Consider the following 16,492-nt stretch of genomic DNA (forward strand, 5'->3'; position numbering starts at 1 on the left):
GTCTATGTAAAGTTTTTTAAATGTTAAATAAAAATTATATTAGAAACCATTTAATACTTACTTTTGTAACTGATTTCCCAAGGATATAATGAGATATTTTGTTAAATACTTTACTGAAAATAAGATCATGTTTTCATTTAACAAATACCTTTTTACCTGTAGCTTGTTAAATACTTTGCTAAGCATCAGAAAACTACCTTAATCAGTCAGTTCCTTTATCTTATAAAATCCTTAAGTTTAATTATCTTAATTAATTTTTATATTCTCCAATCTACCAAATCAGTAAATACAGCAAAAATAGAGTTTTAACTAATTCAGCATTACCTGTTTATTCATTGGTTGTAAATTGTTTCATTTATCATTCCCCCACAAGTTTTAGAAACTATATAAGCTGACTTTTAATAAAAGGCAAAGATACCTTAAAACCACATGAGAATATTTCAGTGGATCCATATTGTTTTTTGGGTTTTGTGTGTTTTCTTTTCTGATACCTCAAATTGTCTACTTTAATAGTGGTTATTACAGTCATTAATTGCTTGATTTAGTTTTGCTAGGGACCAATTCAGAAATCCTTGGATTTTCTTCTTGAAAAATGTGTATCTATCTCAAGTCTCCTAACAACTCATATTCTCTAATTTTTTCAAAGAAACTTATCAGAGATTATTGACCAATTTTTCTTTTTTAAAGAAGTCAATAATTGTGTTCTTTAAAAAAAAAAAAAAAAAAAAAACTTTATTTATTTATTTTTATGTGGTGCTGAGGATCAAACCCATTGCTTCACACACGCTAGGCAAGCACTCTACCACACAGCCACATTCCCAGTATACTGACCAGTTTCTTAAATGAAATTGTCAAATTATACATTTGTCTCTGCATCTGCTTATTTAGGTATAGCTGTATTTTAAAATAAAAAGAAATCTAATTTTATCTGTCTTTCCAAAATGGACTCTTTTTTTTTTTTTTTTTTTTTAATTATTTGCTTATTTTACAGTTTTTGTTGAAGTTACAGGACTAGGAAAACTCCGAGGCACCTGAATGCTAACTAAATAATACTTTATAATTGTAAAGTAACAAAAAAAAAAAGTATGCAATCTTATACTAAAGGGCAAAACATCCCCAAATGATTATCATATATTCAAATGACCAATATATTTGTATTTAAACTGAATTCTCACCTCTCCCTGTTTGCAGTACCGTGTGGAATCAATGATGCTGCGTATTGCTAAACCTATGAACTATATTCCTGTGACACCTAGTGTTCAACAAAGATCCCAAATGAGAGCCCCACAGTGTGTTCCCCTAATTATGGAGCCCGAGTCACGCTTCTATAGCAACTCTGTTCTCGTTTTGGATTTCCAGTCACTGTATCCTTCTATTGTGATTGCATACAACTACTGTTTTTCAACCTGCCTTGGCCATGTGGAGAACTTGGGAAAGTAAGCCTTTTTCAGATTTGCAGTTATATTGTTGTGCTTTATACTTCTTAGTAAAATTGCTTTGAGTGTCTCCTTGTGCTCACATTGTCTTATGAGCAAAATGAATGGACTGTAGCACAATGCATCCATTCATTATAGTTGCCTTACTAACTGACATGGATCATGATATAATTAATTCAACTTACTGGGAGAATGCATACATGAAGAGGATCATGAATAGATAGATAAGCTTGTATCTTTTTTAATATTTATTTTTTAGTTGTTGTTAGACACAATACATTTATTTTTTTATTTTTATCTATATGAATATCTATGATTTCTGTTAACATGAAAGTTATTTTTAATTGTTGATATAAATCACTTTTCACTAGAACACTTTGAGGATTATGATTTTATAATTCTAGCTATCACATCCTTTTTACTTTTCTTAGAGTCTTTGATTTTTTTAAAAAATCAAATTAACTATGTACTTTATTAATCCATATTAATGAAATTTTATGGACTAAATGAGAAGAACATTTTAAATTCTCAAAGGTGTAGATATTCTTGAATTCCAAGAAATATAGTCTTCCTAATGATTTTTGTGTATAGACAAAGTTTGCGAAAATTGTATTGGTAATTCTGTCTTTTTATTAAAGGAATTTGGAGAAGTAATTTTTATAATCTTTTTTTGTTTAAGTTTTTCTTTAAAGGACTTAATATAAGGTGAATAGGCTGAGTTGAAATCTGTTTTTTCAGTATAGATTTTAGTGTAGTACCATTTAAGAAATGTCCTTTTAATAAATTATGAATACTTTAAGAACTGCCTTTTGTAATGAGGCAAATAAACATATGTTCACTAATTGATGTTTAAATAGATGTTTGCAAATGCATTTGTAATGGAATTAGAAAGATTCCTAAAACTGCCTAAAAATTATTCCATTATTTGAGAAAGTATTTGCTTAATATTTTCTTTTTTAACAGGTATGATGAGTTCAAATTTGGCTGTACCTCTCTAAAAGTACCTCCAGATTTACTTTACCAAATTAGGCATGATATCACAGTGTCCCCCAATGGAATAGCATTTGTCAAGGTAATACTCTTTTGTAAATGAAAGAAATCAACTGTGGCTTAACTTTTGAAGAGCTAAGTTTTAAATATTGTTGACACACAATAAAAAATAAATTAGGTTTGCTTGAATATTTTATCTCATTAAGTTAAAGGTAAAGGAATCATCTAAGAAATCACTTCAGAAAAAAAACATTCATCTTGTTTTACTTGAATTTAGGTTTACAATATCTTAATTGTTAAATTGCATTAACTAAATGCAAGATTGCAAGAAATAAATTTATATACATGCATGGTGTCTGCCCTGTATAAGAATCTAGCAGACTTCAATAGCAATTTGATGATCAAAAGATGGTACCCACAAAACTTTAAGTTGCTTTACCATATACACTCTACTAATTGTTTTTCTACATTATTCTAAATCAAATGGAGACCACCTTAGATATAATGACACTCTAATGGTTTTTGTTTACATTCTTAAGAAGATATCCAAACAAATAATAGGGTCCCTTTTTTTGTCCTTTATTTTCCCTCAAAAGAAACTAAGGAACTCCTCCTAAATGAATCATTAAGGACAAATAGGAAAGATTATATTGCTTCTAATATGCCACTTTATTCATTTCTATTTCCTTTGCTGAGTCTGTACTAGAATCATGAAGTAGGGTGACTGATGGTAGAGTGGACCCCACCAATCCTCACATTTATCCTAGCGTACTTATCGAAAGTATCATTCTCTGTTAGTTAGAGGTAATGATAAACTGCAGTTCGTAATTTAGATAAGAGGAATTTTTTTTTTTTTTACCAGAGAAATCATGGTATAATCTGTTTTGGGAAATTTTTTAAGTGTGGTATTTCCAGGGTCTAATATAGAAAATGAGATCTACTCAGAGACATGGAAATAGATTTTTTTATTAAATTTCTCCCCATATAGAAATCAGTTATCATATCATGCACATTTCTGCTTATTTGGTCCCTGTTCTTTTTATATTACATCTTAGAATATTATGGCTGCTTCAAGAGGTACACTAAATGAATTAGAGGTTAGAATATGTTCTCATTATCATATATATATATAAAATCTCCCTTTAATAACATTTAAAAAATTTACATCTACATTTGACCCAATGTGTAAAGTTTAATGAAAACATTTTTTAATATCCAAGAGTGTGATTATCCCATACCTGAGGTTTTAATTGTTCAATTCAACATATATAAACATGCACGTGTCTGTGAATCATCAAAGTTAATACTGTTTTATGGTTTTCATTCCTACTGGAGTTCTCATAAATTCTCCCTAGTCTTGATTAATACAAATGGTTTTTTTCTTTTTTCTTTTTTTCTTTTTTTTTTTTTTTTTTTTGGCAACAACAAATTTTATCACTTCACTATTCATCCCCTCTTCCAGATTGCTAATAAATATAGGCCGGAGGGGATGGCTTAGTGGTCTAAGCATCAGATTTGAAATACCTAGAGTCCCTGGAACTGCAGGTTTGAATGTCAGCAGAGTCAACCCAGCTCATCATTCTTCCAAGGTAGATAAATGGAGTTCCATGCAGATTACTGTGTGGGGTCAATAGGATGAGATCTTAAAAACTGAGGTTGTTTATGAGTGATACAAGTTCCATGTGTCTTTCTGGAAGGATGGGGGTTTTTTATCAAAGTTTTGAACAACATTTCCCTTGAACTTGTTATATGGTCACTAGTTGACATCCTCCTTCCTGGAGGCTTCTCAAGCTCACATAGAAATGATACATTAGATTTATAAACATTATAGGAACCTTTTAGGAGAAAAGTCCTCTTCAAAAGAAATAGAATGTGATGATTTTGTATTGATGGGCACTAGTCCTAAGGCCATTCTGTTGTTAGCATGTTACAATTCATGAAAGTTGGCAATTATTATACTTTGTGTTTCCTTCTTAGTTGTCTAAATCTATACTGTTTGAGGGATTTTACACATTCTTTTTTTTCTTCATGATAGCCTTCAGTAAGAAAGGGTGTGCTGCCAAGAATGCTTGAAGAAATACTGAAGACTAGATTCATGGTAAAGCAGTCAATGAAGGCGTACAAGCAAGATAGAGCTCTGTCACGAATGCTCGATGCACGTCAGCTAGGACTGAAGCTGATAGCAAATGTCACATTCGGTTATACAGCTGCTAATTTTTCTGGAAGAATGCCATGTATTGAGGTAAATTATGCCTATCTCTAGTATCTTCAAGAGACTGAAGCAGCAACAAATGAATGAATGTTAATTAAAGCATTTCATTTTATTTTGAAACTTTAGATTAAGGGCTTCATTTCATAATATAGGGTCAGTTTTTTTTCAAGCTAGTTCTTATAAACATTAATATTATTGAGGATTTATTAGTTTTCTCTATGAAAACTGTCTTAATTTTAGCAATAGTTTTAAAAATTAGCATACATATATTCCTACATTATCTGGATCCAACTGTTAGCATTAGGTTGCAGTGACAGTTTTATAATGGTGTTTACAATAACTTTGAAACTAAATAATTCCTTCACATGTGCTAAATAGAGATCTCATTATAGATGGGTTGGCTTATCTGAATATCAGAATAAATAAAAATCATTCCATATTTACTAGCATACCAGTAGATATGATGCAAAACCTTTCTTTTATAGTGATCATTGAAAATTAAAAGACACTTTTCATAGAATAAGACAAATTTCTTAAAATGTTTATTTGATATGAACACAAATACAGTGAATAATAATTTATTAGTGAGAGAAAGAACAGTGTAAACTTACGATGTTAATGACCCTCTTATGCCAAAAGAAGGCCAGAAGATATAGTGATATACCAGATTTACAAGTGGTTAAATAAGTGAAAAGCAAAGGAAGAATGAATCCCCACACAGCTCATAGTAGGCAAAGTGAACTCCAAAAACCTATGCAAGACAGTGGAATATTCACATTGAAAGTAACAAAATACTATCCATAATGCAAAAAATAATGCTGCTAACTTGAATTTTTTGGTAATGATTTTGTTTGTACTAGATAAATTTTTTAATTTTATAATTATAAAGTCTATAAGCAATAATAAGTTTGTATTAAGTTTTAAGTTTCTATAGATTTAAGAAATATAAAAAAAAAACTTTTATCAGTCCTAGGAGTTTATATTATTATATTTGAAAATGCTGATCTATATGATCTAGTAGAAAAAAATGGAAATTATTATACTACTAAAGCAAAACAAAAATATCAAAATTTTTAGGCCATTTCTACATTTCCTAATTAATTCCCAGCCTCTGAATTTTAAAGTTTTTATTACTGTATTTTTATAACAAAATAATCAGAAATGTTCATTTTATGCTGCTCTAACAAATATCTGAGACTGGGAAATCTAAAATCAAAAAATACATTTGGCAAGGGTCTTCTTGCTGAATCATCCCATGGCAGAAGTCAGAAAGGCAAGAGAGCATATGCAAGAACAAGTGAGATGAAAGGAGGCTAAACTCATGCTTTAATCAGGAACTCACTCCTGTAATAACTCCCATAGTAATAACATTAACCCATGGATGAAAACTTAGTTATCATGACCTAATCTCCTCTTAAAGATCTCACCTCTCAATACTGTTGGATTGGGAATTATGTTTCCAATATATGAATTTGGGGGGACATATTTAAACCATGACAAGAAATAATACTTCTCTTAAAATATATAAACATTTTGACCTTAGAATAAACAGAATTTTTATTAGCAGTTCTCTCCCACACTCAAGGAAAGTCTTCATGTTGCTTGGGCCTTTTAAGTTCATCTCATTTGATTTAATATTTGTAGAAGGAATGATGACATTCGTGGCTATTTTGTTTTCTTTTTGTTTCATATCTAGAAATGGTAATTAAAGTGTTTAAATGTTAAAGTCTTTTTGGCTTATACTGAGCTATGTTAACAAATTATGTCCAATGTGTTTGTACAAATAGGTTGGTGATAGTATTGTTCACAAAGCCAGAGAGACCCTGGAAAGAGCAATTAAACTGGTGAATGATACCAAGAAATGGGGTGCTAGGGTTGTATATGGCGATACTGACAGGTAATGGATTTGGGGTTTTGTTGTTGTCTTTTTCCCTCTTTTCATGTCTTCATTTCAGTGTTTGAAATGGCTTACTGGTAACCCTTTCCAAAAAATAAAGTTCTACTTAAGTGATTGCCAGTTGTTATGCTTTCCTGATCTGTGTTAATACAGGTCCTGATTTATAGATGCAATCTTAAGAGACAGAAAGGGTAAGTGTCCTGAGCTCAGACTATAAAGATTCTAGTAGCATTCCTCCAGGCAGCTCTTGGCCAAGTAGATAGTGATCTGTTAAAAAAAAAAAAAAAATACACAGGACTCTAGTCTACTTTTTTTTAAAACTGCTTTTAATGTAATTCTTCTTAATAGTGGAAACTCTCAATTTAATTTTGTATCTTAAAATAATTTAAACTATTTTTGAAGGATAGCGGCCAAAGTTGTGACAGCATTTATCTTTTTATTAGGCTTCAAAATATGTGCACTTCTAAGAGAAGTGCACATAGAAAAATGTGTATAGAAAAATATACAGTTTTCAATTTGATTCCAAAGTGTGCTGACTTCCATAAGCCCATTATTCTTGAATTGTGACTTACTAACACCAGACTGCTTCTGTTCTTGCTGAAAATTTTCAGGGATCAGTTATTTATGTAACATCTTCTTTATATGACTTATTAAAATTCTTAGAATAAAGATGGTATGCAAATTTTGAAGACTGAAATTTTTTTTAATATTAAGGACTTACAACAGTGTGATTATGCTAACAGCACTTGCCTAAGGACCTCTGATCACATTACAGTGCAACAGAGCAATAGGTGATAATGCTTCTAATCACTAAAAATAGTTTATAAGTAATCTTTAAACATCATTTAATCTTCTTCAGTTCTTTAAAATGTACATATAGTCAGCATTATCGTATTAATGCTGAATAAGATTTTGTTTAATATAGTGCCTATTTCATTACAAGCAGTGAGGATAGTTTCAAATTATCAAACCCATAATGATCCATACTTCTTAATGTTCCTCATTGAAAGCCATTCCTTAGTTTGGCTTTGGGTATTTCACTATTCAATGAAACTACTTCTGCTGCATATTCTAGAAAAATAAAAGCTATTAAAATAAAATTCTTTACCTTGTGAAATTCCTCATAAAATATTTTATGAAAAAGTTAAACATTTAAATTATGTATTTTAATTTGGGGTCTGTATATGCCAGTTGTTGACACACAGAATCAGAAAATGTGATTCTGATTGGTCAAGAGATAGTGATCTGTAAACAAACCATATATACAGGAATCCGGTCAATATAAACTGCTTTTAATGTGAAAAATTCCACTTATATCTTAAAATAATTATTATAAAGGGTAAATTATGTTATGCACCCTTTAAGATCTTTATGAATTCAGAGGCTTTCAGAATGTTAGAAGTGAAAGAAGATTTTGATAGTTTTTTTAGACCAGCAGTTTATATGCTGTTGGATGGAACCTTAGGAAGCCTTAAAATGTGCCTGAGGTGATGCTTAAGAAAAATTTTCCTTAAGTAAGAAAATTTCCCAAGATCACCCAACTAGTCAGTAATGAAGCCATAAATTAGTACCTTGTGTTTTGTTTCCTCACTGGTGCTGTCTCTGTATATCAGATTTCACAAGTATTTTATGACTCAAATCAATGAAATTATTTTCAGTGTTATTAGAACTTTTAATCATCATTCACTACCTGATTCATTCAACAAATGTTTTCAAAATTTGTATAAGGCCCAAATTTGTTACTATTAACTGATTCAAATTTTTCAAAATTTGTATCAGTTAACAGTAACATCACCCCAGCAGAGTACAAATAGGTTATTAGAAATGCCAAAAAATCTGGGTTTGTAGTTTTTGGTCCTATAGAATTCGAACCTATCCAATAATATTTTATTCCTTAGTAATTACTTTTCTCTTGTTAAACTTAATTTTGTGTCTGTGAGGATAGAAGGTTGAGAAAAGTGTTCTAAGTATAATAAGTAATGTGTGGTAGAGTGAAAAAAGTTCTCAACTAAGAGAGAAGACATAGATTCTCAGTTTAGCTATGTTGCTAGCTAACTGAGTGGCAATTAATAAGTCACTTATCTCCTCTGAGGCTCAGTTGCCTTATCAGAATGCAGGAAATTTATGTGATGCTGCAATCTGTATACGGGGTAAAAATGGGAGTTCATAACCCACTTGAATCAAAGTGTGAAATATGATATGTCAAGAACTATGTAGTGTTTTGAACAACCAACAATAAAAATTAAAGGAAAAAAAAAGAATGCAGGAAATTTGATAGGTGATGATGAATGACTGCTGTGTCTTCCTCTACTTTCAAGAATTAGGATTCATAAAGAATTTCGGGATCTTGATAAGAGAGATCAGTTAACAAAGCAGCAGAAGGATTCAAGGGTACTTTTCTTCTGAAGCAGTTATTCTTTATTGTCCATTTTAAAAATGTAATAAACACCTTATATTAATTTTATAATAGCTCAATTATTACATATAATAATGGTTATCAATCATATTTATCCCATCCAGTGGGATATAACCTACTCTCATCAGTGATTTAAGCTCTCTATAATAGTGATTCTTCGGCAGGATAGCAAAGGACTTTTGACAAGACACATACCTTGTGTAGGGAGCTTGAATCAGAATCTTTTGGGAAATTCACCTGAATATAATTAAGAAAAACCTACTAGATGATTCTCATGTTGCCACTCATTTCTTCTGTATCATGAAAATCATTGCTCAAAATGTTTATTTCAACCTCTTAACTCAAAGACAAGTGTTTTTCCTATAATTTTAAAGCTCCGGTGACAAATAGAAGCACATTTTAATTTTTTTTTTTTCCCCTGTACTGGGATTGACTACTTGACTACTGAGCTACATCCACAGGTCTTTAATTATTTATTTGGAGACAGGTTCTCATTAACTCTCTGAGGCTGGCCTGGAACTTCAGATCCCCCTGCCTCAGCATCCCAAGTAGATGGGAATACAAGCATGTGCCACCACAACAAGCTTAAAACATTCTTTCCCTTTTTAGGCTAGTCTTCTTTATTCTTTTAAGAGATGCAAAACTTCCACTGATCATGAGCCCGCTCTCTTGAAACTTGACACCAAATCAAATTGTCCAAAACAGTATAGCCACCAACAAACCCACTAACACTACTGGGTAAAATCTCAAATATAAACCCTTTAATAATAACTTAAAATATATACGTGTATATGAATAAATTGTTTTTCTAGAATTTTATTTAAATGGAATTGTATGGTATATAGTCTCTTATATCTAACTGTCCCTGTAGAGCACGCATTCTAATTAGGAGAGAGGAAGGGGAGGAAAATTAGAAAATATAGTAGTGAGAGCTACTCTAGAAGTGTGTATATGATGCTGTGGTCATTCAGTCCATCTGGTAAATTGAAGAGTGAAGTGTGCTTGGACAGCCTAATTTTGTGTGTATGTACAGTTACATATATACTTTTATCACTTTTATTGAGTTAAATTTTAACAAAAAAGTTTACAGTATATATTTCAGTATAAAAATGTATAGACCCAGAACATTTCTATTACCCTAAAAAGTTCTCTCATTTCCCCTTTTGTAATCAGTACCTCACCCTCATTTCACCACCCCATGCAACCACTTATCTCTGTATCAGAAGCTTTTGTGTTAGGCAGTATGACTAACACATAGTTTTGCCTGTTCTAGAACCTTTTAGAAACATGTGTATGTGCACTTTAATTTTAAAATGTTTGCATTCATCATTTATTTTTCATAAAAACTGCTTTGCAGTCACATATGAAATTAAGCATACCCTTCACCTATGACCCAGCAATTCCATTTCTTGATATTTATCTAAGAGAAGTAAGAACATAAGTCTGTGCAAAAACTTATATACAAATCTTCATTGGTATTTTATTCATATTAGTCCAAAACTGTCAACAGTTCACATGTCCATCAAAGGTTAAATGGATAACAAATGGTGGTATATCCACTTGTTTATAATGGAATATAATGTATTAATTTCAGTGTATACAATGGATTACTACTCAACAATAAAATAAGGAACCAGTTACTGTTACTTCAACACCATGAATGAATCTCAAAGTTGTGCTGGATGAAAGAAGCCAATATATAAGAGAGAAAGAATATACCATATTGTTCTGTTTCTATGAAATTCTTGAAAAAAAGTAGAACTAACATATAATAACAGGAAACACGTCATGTTATTCTTGAGGCCAGGAGTAGTGTAAAAAATTATAAAAATATGTAAGGACTGGGATTGTGGCTCAGCGATAGAGCGCTCGCCTAGCTCGGGCGTGACCCGGGTTCGATTCTCGGCACCTCATAAAAATAAAGGCATTGTGTTGTGTCCATATTAAAAAAAAAAAAAAAAAAGATTCATTCTCTCTCTCTCTCTCTCTCTCCCCCTTAAGAAAAATATGTAAAGGAACTTTGGGGAGTGATAAAAATGTTCTATATCTTGATTTTTATGGTACTTATACATATTCTTGTGGAGGTAGAAATTTGTTTGGCTGCTGTAATAAAATATCAAATGTTTTTATTTTATCATAAGCTGATTATACCTCAATAAAGGTGATTTTTAAAATACCGTTCCAAAATGAAATTTTGGAGCTGGGGATATAAGCTTAATAGTGGAGTGGCTGCCTAATATGCACAAGGACCTAGGTTCAATTCCTAACACCTCAAAAAAAAAAAAAAAAACTACTCAAAAGGAAACTTTATAATAATCTAGTAAAATATAAGGCTGTAGTGGTATAATGATCATCAGATGTGCCTAAAAAGAAAATACAAAAAACTTCAAGCATTTCAGAGTATAGCCTAGCTTAAAGGTAATAATTAGCTATTCAAGGCCTTTTTTCCTACCTGTTAAAATTAAAATGTTAAAATTAATTCAAATTGAAACAATTTTTATTTTAAGGAACTTAAGCAAGTCTGAATAAATTATTCCTTTTTGCAAACTTTGCCAGCTCTAAGACAAGTACTGTCTCCAGCATTAGTGGGGAAATGATTTTTCTAAAGAAATCATCCAAACGGGACTTAAGTCCAATAGAAAAACATTTATCAGACATAAGATTAGTTTATGTGGCTAGAAACAAGAATTTTTTTTTTTTTTTTTTTTTTTTTTAATGCTGTGAAGATTAAACCCAGGGCCTCACACATGTTAAGCAAGTGCTTTGCCTCTAAGCTACAACCCCAGGCCCAGAAACAGGAATCTTAAAGTCATGCTTTAAGGTATTATCTGTTATCTGTTTCTGATATTTAATGTCTTTCCACCAAAATAAGTGGAGATGAACTTGATAATCTCTCTTGCTTAAATACTACATTTATTGGCTATTATTTCTGTGTTGGTGCTCAAATTACAATATATTATATATCAGTATATACTGAAATATAAAGTTAGCTGAATTAAATTAGAAAAAAATGTATAATTTTGTTTTATGAATTCTTTTAAAATATTTTTTAATCTGTATAACAAATCCTTCCTCTTGATTTATATACATTGCTTATGGAATTGTACATCAGAAATACCTTTCTTGGAATTCATACTATTTTTTAAAAAATATTTTTTCAGTATACATTATTTGCCCAGAAATTTCACTTCTAGAAATTTGTTCTAAGAATATAATCACAGGTGTATGAAGTAATTTTTATATGAAATTTTAGCATAAATAAATAAACAACAACCTGAATTTTCAGTGGTAGGAGTTTGATTAATTGTTGAATAAATACAGTGCTACTATTAAAATAATGTTAAAGAACTAAGTGACATGGAAAATATTCACAATATATCATTAAATGTAAGGAGAAGGTTATCAGACTATATGATCTGTGACAACATATAAGAAAAAAATTTACAGATAAACACAAAATGTTTATAGTCCCTTTTTTCCGAATGGTAGAATTACAGATGGCTGTGTTGTTCTTGGTGTCTTTAGGTTGTAACTACTCTTTGGCAAACATAGATTACAAGATATATGTGTGTCTTTTTAATTGGATAATAATAGAAGGAAATTTCCTGCCATCTCACAAGTAAATTTTCCTTGTCCTTGTACATGTATGTGTTTTGGTTTTTTGTTTAGTCTTTTTTGTTGTTGTTTTTAATGCATTATTAAGAATTGAACCGAGGGACTCACACATGTACTAGGCAAGCTCTCTTAATAGTGAACTACCTCCCCAGCCCAAATTTTCCACTGTTTGATTCAGGAACTTCTTAGCAGCTATGTTATCTGAGCTATTTTCTATAGAGCTAAGTTAGAAATACTTGTATCTTAAAGCTCTGTAACAAAGTACACCATGAAACACCAGGAAAGTATGATAAAACAGGAAAGCTTAGATAGAAATCAATTTAGTAAGAAAGAGTAAAGGGGCAGGGATGTTTTCTTTGGTTTAGACAGTATTAGCCAGGAAAGTTATTCTTGATAAAATTTTTGTCACAATGACTTCCTCATTACCTATTACATTTTTAATTTCCTTAGTATGTTTGTGCTACTGAAAGGAGCCACAAAGGAGCAGTCTTTTAAGATTGGTCAAGAAATTGCCGAAGCTGTAACTGCTACCAATCCTAAACCAGTGAAACTGAAATTTGAAAAGGTAAGAGGAATATAATTCTAATAATCACATATAAAATTTACATATCTTCTAAAGACTTCTGAGTTTTTAATACATTGTGTTAGTTACTATTATTATAAAACAGGGCACCTCAAACTTAATGGTGTAAAATAACCTCACATATTTTATGACTCAGAAATTCAGAAAAGGTTCAGCATGGTTGGCTTGCCTCTACTCCACCATGTATAAGTCCTCAGCTGGGAAGAATTAAAGGCTAAATGTAACTTAACCAATATCTGAGGATAATCCAGTCAACAGCTAAGGGCTGAAATCATCTGAAGTTTGCCTATCCTCATGTCTGGTTGTTGATGCCAGCTACAGGTAGGGACATGAACTTAACTAACTACTCATGACCTTTTCCCAGACCTGCTTGTTCTTCCTGACAGTGTTATGGCTGGGTTCTAGGAGTGAACATCCCAAAGAGAAGTAGACCAAAACTGTTTTGCTTTTTACAACACAGTCTCACAATCACACCATGTCACAAGCCTCTCTAGACCTAAGGAACCCCTTCTATTAATAGGAAGAATGACAACATCATAAGAAGACCATGTGGTATGGAAGATATTGTCTTTGCAAAATATAATGTGCCACATGGACTTTTGATTCTTTTCATTATCCTTTAGATATGTATTTAGTTCTTTCTATATAAAACATATTTAGCCTTAGTATTTTTGTGTCAAATACAAAGAATTATAACATACAACCCTCCTCCTCAGAGCCAGTAAATGAAAAGAAAGAATATGAATATATATATATATATATATATATATATATATATATATATAAAGTCTTTTATATATATATATATAGATAATTTGTAATCTTTGTATATACCTTTATATATATATATATATATATATGTGTGTGTGTGTGTGTAATCTCTTATCAACTTAACAAAATTTTCATAAAAGTAATCGATCTAAGTCATATAAGAACACAAAAACTGAGCATTATGGCACACATCTGTAATCTCTGAGATTTGGGAAGCTGAGACAGGAGAATTGCAAGTTCGAGGCCAACCTCAACAACTTAGTGAAACCTTGTCTCAAATTTAAAAACATAAATTAAAAAAGAACTGGGGATGTGGTTAGGTGATAAGGCACCCCTGAGCTCAATCCCCAGTACTAAAGGAAAAGAAAAAGAACACCCACAATAAAGAAAGAATTATGTCTTCTTGATCTTGATCGGAAGACTCTCCATATGGGGATAATGTAGAACTTTGAAAAATGATTAGGACTTGGAGATTTGGTTCAATAGTACAGTGTTTGCCTAGCATATTATGCAAGGCCTTGGGTTCAATCCCCAGCATCACACACAAATAAAAAGTTTAGGGGGCTAAGGTTGTGGCTCATAAGTCAAGCATTTTCCTAGCATGCGTGAGGCACTCGGTTTGATCCTCAGCACCACATTAAAAATAAAGGTATGTGTCCACCTACAACTAAAAAATATATATATTTTTTAAAAAAGGTTTAGAATTTCAGTAGGCAACATGGGACTGCAATCATTCTATACAGAAGAAAATGACAGGTAGAAAGTTATGGGGTTGAAAAATATAATAAGGAAAATACAGAGTAGCAGGAGTTGAATTTGGAAAAATGAAATCGAGACCAGAATCTTATAAAATATCTTGAATGCCAAACTGAAGTGTTTAAATTTTCTTCAATAGAGGTTATTATCTTAGTCTGCTTTTGTTGCCATAACATAATAACCACACACTGAGTAATTTATATAGAACAGAAATTTGTTTCTCACAGCTCTGAAGGCTGGGATGTTCAAGATCAAGGGACCAGCATCTGGTAATTGGTAAAGGCCTTTTTGCAACATCTTCATATGGTGGAAGGCAGAAGGCCAAAAAAGGGGCAACCTCCACCTATCAAGCTCATCCGTAAGGGCACCTAATCCCATCATGACGGAAGGAGTCCCCATGATATGGTTACTTCTCAAAGGACCTACCTCTGAATACCATCACATTTGCAACATCTTAATTTTGTCCACTGAGGGGACACATTTAAACTACAGCAATTATCAAACAAGAGAATGACATGATCAGAGCTATTTGATTAGGGTTGGCCTCACAGTGGTATATCAGATGGAGTGGGAAGAAGAGAATCCCCAAACAGAAATGCCTATAGCCTGAACCAGTGAAACAACAATAGGGAAAATAAAGAGAGGATAATTCAAGAAATACTGAGAAAGAGTATGGGCAATACTTAGAAGTAATTGATTTAGGAAGGCAGATGTGGAAACGGAGAAAAGAATCAAAGGTGACTTTGTGAAACCTTGTCTCAAATTTAAAAACATAAATTAAAAAAGAACTGGGGATGTGATTAGGTGATAAGGCACCCCTGAGCTTAGATGTAGATGGACACAACAATATATATGTCATTTACTTACTATGAAGCAAGAACTATGCCAAGAGATTCAAAGAAGACTCACATCTTCCCTGAAGAATACACAAATGTTTACCTGAAATAGATCATAGACCTAAATTTAACAACAAAACCACTTAACATTTGTTAAGAATTGTTTATTTCTTCATGTTATATACTGATCTGTAGTTTTATTTTCTTATATTATCTTTGTCTGGTTTTAGGACAAGAAAAGCCTACCCTCATTAAATGAGTTAAAAGTGTTCCCTCTTCTAGTTTCTAACAGAAAAAAAGTATAAGATTGATACAGTTATTTCTTCCTTAAATGGTTGATGAAATTCACCAGTGAAATCATCTGAAAGTCAGAATTTTTATTTGGAGAAAGGTTTTTAATTATAAATTAAACATCTTTAATACATACTACATTAGTCATATTTTCTTCTCATGTCAGTTATCAAGGAATTGACCATTTCTTTTAAGTTGTCAAATATATTGACATGAATTTTTTATATTTTAATATCTGTAAGATCTTTAATGATACTTTCTTTTCACTTATGGTATTGGTAATTTTTTTCTTTTTTTTTACTGTTCATTCTAGCTAAAGGTTTATTCATTTATTGAACTCTTTGAAGAACTATTTCATCAATTTACATTCTGTTTTTTTCTTCCTTTCTTCCACTTTCTATGGGTTTGGTTTATATTTCTTTTCTTGATAAGTTTTGAAAGATATTTCCCTCTAAAACCTTGCTTTAGCTACAAATTTTGATATCTTTGTTGTCATTATTCATTTGCTTCAGTGATAATGAACTATAAATTACTTAGAAATGTGTTAAATTCCAGTTATTAGGGATTTTTTCCAGAAATCTTTTTGTGATTATTTAATTTAGTTATGTTTTAGTCAAAGAACATAACTCATAATATTTTAAAGCTTTCTATATTCTCACTGATTTTCTTTCAGTTACTAAGAGGGGCTA

At 31.3% G+C, this 16,492-nt stretch overlaps 1 protein-coding gene across 4 annotated transcripts in view; it reads left to right on the plus strand.

The window, feature by feature from the left end:
• Positions 1-16,492, plus strand: part of Rev3l (REV3 like, DNA directed polymerase zeta catalytic subunit) — a 185,109-nt gene that overhangs the window by 147,441 nt on the left and 21,176 nt on the right. For all 4 annotated transcript variants that reach the window (XR_011707713.1, XM_027928308.3, XM_071613117.1 and 1 more), the window contains 5 exons: positions 1,192-1,436; positions 2,400-2,508; positions 4,462-4,668; positions 6,426-6,535; positions 13,017-13,131. Coding sequence is in view for 3 of the 4 variants with exons in the window: in XM_027928308.3 (XP_027784109.2) it covers positions 1,192-1,436; positions 2,400-2,508; positions 4,462-4,668; positions 6,426-6,535; positions 13,017-13,131 (786 nt within the window). In the remaining variant the exon portion in view is untranslated. The remainder of the gene's footprint in view (positions 1-1,191; positions 1,437-2,399; positions 2,509-4,461; positions 4,669-6,425; positions 6,536-13,016; positions 13,132-16,492) is intronic.

This window comes from Marmota flaviventris, chromosome 6, assembly GCF_047511675.1.
Source record: "Marmota flaviventris isolate mMarFla1 chromosome 6, mMarFla1.hap1, whole genome shotgun sequence".
NCBI lineage: Eukaryota > Metazoa > Chordata > Mammalia > Rodentia > Sciuridae > Marmota > Marmota flaviventris.